Genomic DNA, 11,972 nt, shown 5'->3' with positions numbered 1-11,972 from the left:
AATCAATTCAAAAATGCTTACAGAATATTTTCAGTGATAACAGTATTCTCACATTTTTCACTGAAATCGAGCAGCAAAGGATGTAAATTCTGGTTCAATATTGATGATATCCAGAGTAAAGATTTCATAGACTTGACACTTAATCGCGGACTGAACCTGCTCAACAATTAACATCCTACATTAAAATCAAAGTAGCTAATCATCACGCAATGCATATGAATCTGTGTTGATTTAACTAACCTGGTATACTTTGAAGTGTCCAGCCAGAGTATCGTTGGATTCGTTGCTAACCACGAATGCAGTGGCTCAGGCTGATAAGAATAGAATTGCCATGTACTGAGCATAAATTCCATTTGCATTAGACTAGTTGCAGTTGCTGGAATAATCGGTCCTAAGTGGGTAGGATTTCTAGTAGCCTCGAGACCAGGCAGATTAAAATACGTATTTTAATCGGCCTGGATTCGAGGCTAGGTTTCTAGCCTCAGAGTTGCTCTTTACAGTTGCAAGTTGTGACAAGATATAGCGATTTCTTGCTCCATTGATACATGTATTCCATATCCATCGGATGAACAGAGAGTTTTAAAGCATTTAGCTGCTTGGAGAATTTCTAGTGTGATAATAATATAGAATAGCTAGTCTAGCTAGATCTAGCTTGATCTAATTGGGCGGAAGCGCGTGCCTCCGCCTAGACTCCCTTAGCCTCGAAACAAATACATGATGTCACGTCGGGCAGTAGCCTCGATCACAGGCCGCACTTCGAGGCTAGTGAAGGAGGCTAATCGGCAGATGAGAGAATAGACCAACCGAACGGCTGGTCTCGAGGCTTATAATGAGAGAAATAGTAACTTAGAAGACCTCCTCAAACAAAAAGGCCCAGTAAATATACTGCAAAGCATTCTAACCAGAATCTTGAAGCAATAGAGATCTATATGCATGCATGTATTTATCATAAATCGCATGATATAAATGGAGGACTTATTATACTCAGAGTGCATGATAGTTTAATAGTGCATGTACTCTGAGTATAATTATAGTGGCAGTTCTACATGTAGAACTTCCAAAAAAAAGTTAACTGGGGTTTTTTTAGACCCTATACACATGCATGTCTATCAGTTTGCATAATAGTTGCTTGTGAGCACATTCTGAGCCAGAATCAGAGTATTGAACAGACTAGCAGCAGCCGCGGCAGAGAGACCACCACCACCACCACCGCCATTGTTGTTGGCTTGTGACAGCATGGAGGATTTCGGTACAGGAGTGGACGGAGAAGTGGTCGTATACCAGCGATGGAGGATAGAGTTTGTACGATAGAGTTTGTACGAGTGAGCTTAAGAGTGGTGTGTTTGGATTAGAGGCTCCAGTCGGCAGAGATGATTGTAAGAATTGTGATGAATCTGACAAGTGCATGCATAGGTTGTGCTTGCGAAGGTGCCAGGCTGGAGAAAATGCCACCAAGTTGTTGTAGGGATGAGATAGAACTTGGTGTTTGGTCCTGTACCATATACCATGCATGCATAAACAGCCCGCATTGCAAACTCAGACCTCGTTGCAGATCCAAACAACAAACAGCAAATACCCCTCTACTCTTTGGTCCCTTATAATAATGGGAGACAAACATGCAGCTTGAACTAGCCATTATAGACTTCTTAAGCTCAACATTTTATGGACGCAAAACATGCTTCGGGGCAGGATTAAATGAAGGGGATCGAGGCATGAATTGTTCTAAGACCGCAGGCTCTGCGGGGAGGAAATAATAATTGCCCGGAGGCTCTGTGACACCGGGGTGCTTGTGGGATTTTCAATGCACCCTATTGTGATATATACAATATTTGCAGTTGTTTATCCAAATCAATATAATTATGTAAGTCCTGTTATGACTTGTTATGAACTCCTATGAATAGGTAAACAGGAATAACATGAATAAGTAAACGGGAACTTCAATGACATGTTGTTAGGTGCATGCATAATTATAGAATCCTTTTCATCAATAATATTATTGTTTAATTTCCTTTCAATTACCCCCCCCCCCTTATAGAAAGTGTAACGAATAATTCAGCTGAAAACATCAATATATAATTATAAGTTACTGCAGACTATAAATTAATGAGGTGTCTGGGTTTAGTTCATCAACCAAATCTTCTCTTTTCAAAATCTTCAAGCAAAAGAACTCCAAGCTTATTAAAATGGCCACCACTGTAAATCTCATCAGGAATGTACTGACAAGCCAGTACCTTACTCATAACGGAAGCTCTGTGGCAGTTCATCGTTTGAAGAAGGATCCAAGTAAGATACATTGATTGCAAATAGTTTTGTGTTTATCTTGTGTTAATTGTGTATTTTACTGCAGACAACTTCCATCTCTATGAGTTGACGATGGACCTCTTCGCAGACTGCAAGTGTTCAGTGACAGCAACAAAAAGATATCTCACTTTCCAGCTGGAGGCTGTTCCCAAGGCCTGACTACAAACCCCAGTGGATCCATGGTTCATGTAACCCCTAATTCTAGTGTGGGTGTAAAACTGTTTATGGAGGACGGCAGTGGAAACAGATACTACCTGAGGGTCAACATAGCTCAGAGCAGCAATGTTGAGCTCGTCTGTCAGAGCCATGTCGATAATGTAAACCATGCATCTATATTATTATAGTCTCTGCATGAGCATTTATGAAGTATATAACGATGATTCATTTAAATTTCTATTCTATACAGGCCCAGTACAATCCTTTCCTCAGGCAAGAATTAGAGTTCGATCTGGTCACAGTTGACATCAGTGAATTGTAGACTCAGTCCACTACACTAGCTTATGCATGGAACTGCTGACATGACATAATATAATTGTTACAAAAATCATGACTATATATATAGCCATCAGTTTAGCACAGCAGTATTAGCCATTGCTTATTATACTACAACTGCATGCATGCTCCTCAATTGTAGTTTTCGAGAATCTAAATTTTCATGAATTGGTAATTTTTGTGGATTGTGCATGCTAATATCTAAGATAGCAGCTGAGAGTTAACATGAACCACGAAATCCGCAAAAATATTAGCCCTCGAAAATTACCCACTATATACTGTATCTTGATAATTGCATTAATTAATTTGCATTGCAGGCTATAAAAAGGGGGCTTATATGCATGCACCAAAATAATGAACTTTAGGTTGTGCATATATACCAAGCTATATATAATTATAATCCCATCAACCAATTATGTACTTTCAATAATTCCCTCAATCCATGCATGCATGGTTAATGCACTTTCTGTATAAATGCTACCTCATGCCCGTATAGCCTCAGTCCCGGGCTGATTTTTTTTATACTATAGCTAGAGACAACGAGGCTACGGTAACCTCAGGTTTTGCTATTAATACAACTACAAATAAAATAAAGTCTTAATTAATTGATGTCTTTAAACTGGGATAATCGGTACACCAAACTAGAATAATATATAGGCTGACTTTTTGAGAATATAGTCAAAAAGAATAATAGGCAAAATAAAAAGCATAATTTGCCAAGCCCAAAAATCACAATCATAGATCAATTCCAGCTATAGCTTTTTGTTGTATTCATTGTTTAATTTTCTAAGAAATCACTTTTTTATTACTCAAAATTACAATCATGATGATGTTAATTAACTATAAAACTGTGTACGTTGTAATAAATCTGTAAATATAAGTGTTCTAATTGAGTACAAAAACTAGAAGGTGCATGTACAGGATTAAAGGATATTGTGTGAGTGTGTACTAAACATACAGCAGAGGCTATATACTAGGAAAGTGTTGAGTATCCATAATTATTGTGGAACTCTGTCGACAATGTACTGACACACCCTAACAGCTTCAATTCTTTGTAGTTTCTCAGGCTATTATTCCTAAAATAGCAAGCGGATTGAGGCATTTGTTAATGACAATGAATTTTAATTAAAAACACACCCCTAACTTCCTCAATAAGCGGAAGTGCATAATTCTAGTCATAATTATATTCATGACCAAAAACCATACAAATTTATCCTTTTTCTTTCTTTTAGTGCCTTTAATTTGAGGTCACATGATATTTAACTTTTTTGTAAAGCTGTCAATTTCCAAGCGCGAGGGCCTGAGAAACTACAAATTGACTTTGCATGGCCTTATGACTTGGGCCCTTGGCCTCGTGTATGATACACATGCATGCAAGTAACAGTTTTTTTATGTTTCGTTTTCGTAGTACATTGTGTATACCGCAGTTTATGTAATTACAGCGCCACTCTAATTATACGAAATTCGAAATTTTTGTCCATATATAAATTCATGTACATAGTCTCGAAGAAAGACGCAACTACTGGTTCCATTGTCAGGGTGAGTGTGTGTCTGTTCATGTGTGTACTAAAGTACTATTGGAAAAATCTCGAGTTTTAAGCTTAAGTTATAATTATTGCTAAGCATGCATTAGTGTAGAACACAGTGTTATATATGCTAGTTACCAGTAGCATAGAATTCAGCAGAGTTCATCGTATATAACACATGTAGTATATTGAACAGAAAATTTATGCTATAGCAACTAAGCATGTTTTTTGTTATCTCCACGTACATATTTCACCCTCACGTCATGTTTCCTGACTGCAGTATGTGTACAGCATGGGAACGGTACTGGACAAGACAGTGAACTACTTGAAAGACCTCGTGTTTCAAAACGAACAACTCACAGCCAGTGCCAAAATCGCCGAGAAATCAATCAATGCTTTAGCAATGCTTCAAAACCAAATCCAAGTCCTGGATAAAGAGAGCACATTTCTTCGAGCACAGATTATCCAGTTTGGAATCGATGCTGCTGCCTCCTCTGGTCAAAAACAACCTAACCAGCAACTTCTAAACTCTCCTCTGGCCCAGAGTCTCCTCAACACAGTAGTGACCCACTCACCACGACCACTTCTGTCTCCCCTCCACAACAGTCCACACAACAAACTAACAATGCAGCAGCAAAGCAACTATACTACTATCCCTGGCACAGAACCTCGCCAACAGCCCTCTGTTGACCTCACTGGCAGAGAACCAAACACCAAGTTCTATATATCTCATCCCTACAACAACTTGGTGGCATTGTCTCCAGCCTGGCACCTTCGCAAGCACAACCTATGCACTTGTCAGCTTGCATGGCCTAACTACACATGCACTATATATAAATAACACATAGAGTCTACCTTGTTCTTGATGAAGGTTCCTCAGTAGTCCCTGTCCATGGACCCATATCTTCAGCCTCCACCAATACAGACAAATAGTTTGGCCACTTCCTCGGAGCTTCAAAACTGATTGCACAATTTCTTCTTCTCTCGCTCTGGAAGTTGTTATTGCACATGACTATAATTATTGTTTCTGCAGAGAAAGAGGGCGTGTCTCGTTGCATAACAAGCTGAGCGAGCTGTTGTCCTGTATCGTGCCGGCCTAGTATCAAGCTGTGAAGATATTGTAGCTCTGGATTATTATCAGTAAGTGCAGACAGCACTGTTTTCTTTTCTGCATATGGTTTTGATGATATAATTTGCACACACCAAATATTTATATTTATACATAAGTACTTGTACCGCTGTTTCAAGACTGCTACTTAGTTGGTAATTAGAACAGAATGCAACTCAATGAAATATTGAAAAGTGGGAGTGGTTTTACATCTGTAAATTTCTTGTATTATGAAATATTTATACCCATGGCAACTGCTTAGTTATTCATCTAAATCACATGAAAGCAGAGTGACAGTCATGTGCACCTTGTCCTCTACTGAATGACACCAAATGCGCATAGCAAGTCATTAGGCTGCCCATGCGCACCTGCAAACTACACTGCACTTAATTAATGGTCAACTACAAGGTGCTAAGTAGATGTTTTGACCACTAATTCCTGACAACAAAAGAGTTTTTCTTCAAGTGATCTCTGCAGCAATCCCAAGAGGAAGTCTCATACTACTATTTGACAGCAACAGGTAACTTCACTTTTTTTTGCAACAAATATTAATTAGGATTGAAAATTGACCAAAAATTGACAAAAAATAATTACGACTTCAATACAATAATGATTTATATATACTCACATAGTATGGTTAAAGACTAACAACAAATAATACATTCAGGAATGGATGATGAGCACCTTGTAGCACTCTCCAAGCACTGTCGGGTGTGTGGGTCTTATTTCAGGAACAAGAAAGGTCCTCAAGGCCATAAGTATTCCTGTTCAGACAGAAAGGTTGATCTTCTGGAGGTTTTTGGGATAGAAGTGAACGAAGATGTGGACGCAATTCATCCCCAATCATATTGTCACCCATGCAATAACATTATTTATCATACTATTAAGCACACTAGAGACGAAAAAGATTATAATCCACAAAAAACGATTGCGACCTGGTCTGCACACAGTGTTAATTGCTCAGTTTGTTTAAGCGTTAGCACTCACAGTGTTGGTGGGAGGCCAAAAAAAACAATCCTACACACCTGGCAGACCAGCAAAAGGCTCATTCCAGTCAGCGATCAAGCACATTAAATCGATAGCTCCTCCCACCATCTGTCAGCAAGAATCGGTTGTTGCCTCACAAAGTTTTTTCGATTGTCCTGTATGCTTGTACATACTAGACAGACCGATTGAGTTACAGCTGTGTGGTAGGCTTGCCTGTGCTGGTTGCTTGTGCAGGTGGTTACAAGTGTCTCAATCCCCATCGTGTCCTTTCTGTCACCTCAAAACAGACCACCTCAGCGATCTCAGACCTCCACCTAAGAAGAGACAAAAGAAGAGCTTATGATTTATTTTTTTATTTGTTAATGTTAACTGTACTGTATGATAATATCTATTGTTTACTTGATAGTACACAATAAAAAGTGTCATTTTAAAATGGTTTTAACTCGCTGAAAAGAAAAAAGTACAGTACGATGCAGCTATCAATACATACCTGAGAGCTTCCTTTATAATGTACTGGTTGTTACTTGTCTTTAGAAACGCTTTTGTTGACAGAAGTGCTTCTCTACTGGAGACGCCATACAACCTTGCCCAAAACCATGTACTGAACAAGCAACTACAACACGTGCTAAGATAGCCTGATTTTTATGAAACTACCATCAATGGAAAGTACAGAGTCTGTACTTCCTGCATAGTCACATTTTACACATACTTGGGAACTCCCCTTCCCATGGGGATACTCCTAAGACCGGACCCATTTCTACTGGCTTGTGGTTTTGAAGGAATGTTTATCTTGTCATAATCATGTAGTACATCCTGATAAACTAAGTGGTGAAATTTCATTGTTGTGAAACAGCCATCGCCCGTTAGCGTGTGGAGATCCTATGTGAGTGGGTGGACACGACAAGCGTGTGTGTGTGTTACCGTAATTGGTGTAAATACAACGCCAGGGAAAAATTATTTTTGCGAGACTATGTACATAACACAAATGAATTTATATGATGGTATAATAATTATGGTCAACAATTTCGAATTTCGTATAATTAGAGTGGCGCTGTGATTACATCAACTGCGGTATACACAATGTACTACAAAACGAAACATATAAAAAACTTATGTTACTTGTATATCATACACAAGGCCAAGTTTAATAGGGCCCAAGTCATAATTAACACGTACTGTACATGTACAAGTGGTCATAAAGCCAACTAGAAAAGTACCAACTGTGCCTGAGGAAGAGGAAGAAGAGGTTGTGCAAGACCTTTCTGCCACTCTGGTAAAAATAGAAACTGAATTGGACACTAGTCATAGCTTCCCCGCACCATTTGAAATGACCACTACCAGTACAGATTCAAGTTTAGCTAAAATTGTGAAACAAAGTCAAGGAGAACAATGGTTACTTGTACAAGCTCCGATTGCCATGGGTCTGAGTCCGAGCCCTAGTAAAAGTGTGAAGGGAGTCGAGGATACTGTCACTCCTGATGTGTTTCCAGGCAACAGTGCAGTCAGGGTAACGGGGGGGGGGGGAGATGAAGGTTCCTCAGTAGTCCCTGTCCATGGACCCATGTCTTCAGCCTCCACCAATACAGACAAATAGTTTGACCACTTGCATGCTCAGAGCTTCAAAACTAACTGCACAATTTTTTCTTTTCTGTTTCACGTGAGAGATGATAATTATTGTTTATTCTGCAGAGGAAAGAGGGCGTGTCTTGTTAGCTGTTTTCTGAATGTAAAATTGTCGAATAAGTACGGTACCTTGTTCTTGGTGAAGGTTTCTTAGTAGTCCCTGTCCATGGACACATGTCTTTAGCCTCCACCAATACAGACAATAGTTTGCCACTTGGCTCGAGCGTTCGGAGCTTCAAAACTGACTGCACAATGTTTCTCTAGCTCTGGAAGACCAGCCACGTGGTTTAGCAATGTTATTTGTTATTGCACGTGACAGCTATTGTTTTTCTGCAGAGAAAGAGTGTCTCGCATTACAAGCGCAAGCTGATCTAGCTGTTGTCCTGTACTTCTGTATCGTGCCTGGTATCAAGCTGTGAAGATACTGTAGCTCTGGATTATTATCAGTAAGTGCAGACAGCACTGTTTTATTTTCTGCATATAGATCTCCAAATATTTATACATAATTACTTGTACCTTCATTGCTTATCTTACTCCACACTCTACAGAGAAGATGTCAGACTATCTCACAATAGCAGATCTAGGAAAACTATACGTAGCTACGTTTGATGCTCGAATCAAGTGGCGAAACTTCTTGCTGGTTCTTGAGATATCCTCTGATACTATCGACAGCATTGGTACGAAATGGCGAGATGATCCTGATGAGTGCTATCGTGAGGGTCTGAAAGAATGGCTGAAAGGTGGTGAGAGAAGCTGGGAAGATGTTGTCAAAGCTTTGTCTAGTCCTATTGTGGGCCATGTTCACATAGCCAATACCATCGAGAAATATCATCTACAGTCTACTGGTAAGTCAGAGGGTAAGCACTAGTTCAGCACAGGAATGCATATCGATATCTCATACATGATATTAGTTTAATTTGTTACTACCTGCTATAATATTCACCCCCCCCACACACACACACAAACAATGTTCTACAGTTGATCAAAATCACCAGAAGATCAACGACAATTTGACTATTTTCCTAGACGAGCGTCTCGGTAAAGGTGCATTTGGAGCAGTCTTCAAAGGCAGCTACAAGGGTGAGATATGTGCAGTCAAAGTGCTACTTCATGATGCTATGGAGATGCAGGTAAGTATTCCAGTCGGCAAAGACGAAAAAGCTAGCGATGCAATTGATCGTGAAAGTGATTTTCTCAAGTCGTTCCAGCACCCAAACGTTGTTCAGTTTTTGTCGACTGCCAAGCACCCCAAATCAGGGAGTACAATCCTCATTGTTGAGCTGATGGATTGCAATCTGAGATCCTATTTCTCCGGCCTTCATGAAGATTCCCTTACTAGTAAATGTGAAATTAGCCTCTCCAAAGACATGGCTTGTGGTCTGGCCTACATTCACAGCAAGCAGATTATCCACCGTGACCTCTGTGGCGATAACGTCTTGCTGAAGCTAACACGACCAGTGCCTGTTGCAAAGATTTCCGACTTTGGCATGTCACGACTATATGATTCCTCCATGCTTAGCCACACCCTCACAGCCATTGGTCACCGTATGGGGTATCTACCTCTTGAGGCTATTCGATTGGAAGAGGAGAAATACGATAGTAGCCTGGATGTGTTTTCCCTTGGGGCAATTATGGTGCAGATTGTTTGCAAGCTGGAGACGATCAAATCAGCCAAGGATCGATCATTTCATGTTGCCCAGATCCCTCGCACACACAGGTGGAGGAAGCTTATCGATAGTTGCTTGCAAGAAGACATGAGGAAGAGACCATCTGCCAAGGTTATCTGTAAGTAAAATATAAATATGTGTTTTACGTTTCAGCTGACACTAACTGTAACTCTAACAAAAAAATTGTATTTGTCTTGTTATCGATTTTCTAGATGCTTACCTGACAAGAAGCTTGGATACAATGGAGGGAACAAAGAGGGAGTCAAAGGACCCTCAACCAGTCAAGAAGGTGCGTAAGTGTGTGAATGAGATTCCCACAGCAACAATAGTAAGTATTGTACCTTAACATGCATGGATGCTGTCTCATGTGTTAAGCCGTAACTACACATCCGTTTGAGTGTGCCTCCTTTAGCGAAAATTGTTCCTTGTTCTCGTTCTGTTGTAAAATTTCCACTAATGATATTCACGTCTGTGTTCTAAAAATTTTTTACCAACGTTCCCCTGTACAGGCACACAGCTGGGAACAGAGTGAGCACAAAGATGCTGAGCTGGTCAGGAGAAACGCCATCATTCAACAGCAGAGACAGGTGAGACAAATGCACCATTATTGCAGAGCTATAGTAGAAGCTTTGATCTTATGATGGTACTATTAGACTGGTGCATGTGCGTGGCCTCTTAAACTAATTAGAGATTAGTGTGCATGCAATTATTGCTACAAGTAACACTCGCTTGTTAGTAGACACTATCCTAATTACACTCATTCATTATTCAGGGTCCCCCTCCCAGAGAGTTGATACCTCCACTCACTCTGAAATGGAGAAGAGGAAAAGACATGCCAATCAAGATGTGCACCTCGGTACAGAGTGTTGTTATCGGTGACACGATGTATGTTCGTGGAGGTGGTGCAGTCGATGATCGTGATAGCTATACAGTGATGAAGCTTAAGCAAGATCAATGGACCAAACTACCAGAGTACACTGCCATGTGGTTTGCTATGACATCACTCGCTAATCGACTAGTGCTGGTAGGAGGAACTGATTCAATTAACAACGAACGAACGAATCAACTTGCAGTGTTTGAGTCAGGAGAATGGACTCACCCGTACCCACCAATGAACATTGCTCGTCATTCCTCAACAGCTGTCTCCTTCAAGAACTACATCATTGTAGCTGGTGGGTGTGATGATAAAGGATGTACCTCCTCTGTGGAGGTGTTGGACGTGGCATCAAGAAGATGGTACATTGCTCAGTCACTACCTAACCCACGATCAGAACTAAAATCGGCTCTCATAGGAAACACCCTCTACCTAATGGGAGGGTTTGATCACACTGGGAAGGCAACCAGGACAGTGTACCACGTCGACCTCAATGAACTCATTGCAAAGGCCCTTTCCCACCTGGACACACCAACTCTCTGGCAGACTTTACAAGAAGTACCACTCGAGCATTCAGCTCTTCTCAGTATTGGGAGGTCACTATTAGCCGTTGGTGGACGGGACGACAAACTCATCACAAGTTCATCAATCCACCTCTACCAGCCTGGCACCAGTAGGTGGGGGAAAGTGGGAGACCTGCCTACTGCACGATACCGCTGCACATGCTCAGTGCTTCCAAGTGGAGAGGTCATTGTAGCCGGAGGACAAACAAATGTATATACTAATATTCAAACTGTTGATTTCTTCTCTATAAGTGATTATAGTTGTTTCTTTTAATAATGTTGTGCATTGACATTAACTGTCTTTTTATCATGTTGAGAAATAATTATTATCAACATTTTATGGTTATTATGAACTTATTAAGTACACTTCTAAGAGACTGTTATATACATAATAAATATTATTTTGACTGTTTTGTAGTCGATGTAAATATGTATATAACTACCACTTCATAAGTTTAGGTCCTTGGTTGGGGTCTTGTCCGAGGGTAGGGTGGACGCCTTCTCCCAGAATCCAAAGTCTATCTCCTCTTCCGAGTCAGACAGTGAGGGGTGGGGCTCGGAAACTGAGGGGTTAAAGAGTCACATGATCATATCATACTGAGTGGAAATTTGAGAGCTTAGGAAGTAAGGGGTGAGAAAATCACATAATAACAGTAGCTATAATTTATACTGCAAAATGGCTCAGCTATGATAAAAGGGACACTACACACAACACATGTACGGGTATATACAATATGTACGTACTTACATTATGAATACTAGAATAATCGTAAGAGTCAGTTAAAGTGATACTTTTTGTGGAGAGCGAGAGCTGCTGAGCTTTGACACTAT

The 11,972-nt window shown here is 40.3% G+C and overlaps 1 protein-coding gene and 1 long non-coding RNA gene across 6 annotated transcripts in view; one reads left to right on the top strand and one right to left on the bottom strand.

Moving 5' to 3' along the window:
- Positions 1-5,943: 5,943 nt before the first annotated feature.
- On the bottom strand, positions 5,944-8,308 carry LOC135346881 (uncharacterized). 3 transcript variants are annotated; one of them, XR_010398126.1, is made up of 4 exons: positions 8,167-8,308; positions 6,905-8,097; positions 6,415-6,728; positions 5,944-6,216 (listed from the first exon to the last, which is right to left on the bottom strand). It is a non-coding gene; the product is annotated as an uncharacterized LOC135346881 (long non-coding RNA). The 3 variants fall into 3 exon arrangements; XR_010398125.1 differs by having other exon boundaries at positions 5,944-6,728; positions 6,905-7,293; positions 7,812-8,097; XR_010398124.1 differs by having other exon boundaries at positions 5,944-6,728.
- The window catches only part of LOC135346099 (uncharacterized), a 22,582-nt gene continuing 18,911 nt past the window's right edge, over positions 8,302-11,972 (top strand). For 2 of the 3 annotated variants that reach the window (XM_064543610.1, XM_064543620.1), the window contains exons 1-4: positions 8,302-8,483; positions 8,586-8,882; positions 9,016-9,822; positions 9,917-9,993. In XM_064543610.1, coding sequence (XP_064399680.1) covers positions 8,591-8,882; positions 9,016-9,822; positions 9,917-9,993 — 1,176 coding nt within the window. In that variant the 5' untranslated portion in view covers positions 8,302-8,483; positions 8,586-8,590. Of the gene's footprint in view, positions 8,484-8,585; positions 8,883-9,015; positions 9,823-9,916; positions 9,994-10,213; positions 10,292-10,476; positions 11,480-11,972 lie in introns of those variants that run through there. The other variant, XM_064543602.1, reaches the window with a different exon arrangement.

The sequence above is a fragment of the Halichondria panicea genome, chromosome 1 (genome assembly GCF_963675165.1).
Source record: "Halichondria panicea chromosome 1, odHalPani1.1, whole genome shotgun sequence".
Lineage (NCBI taxonomy): Eukaryota > Metazoa > Porifera > Demospongiae > Suberitida > Halichondriidae > Halichondria > Halichondria panicea.
Note: the sequence above shows the minus strand (reverse complement) of the source record. Positions and strands in the feature narration are given on the sequence as shown.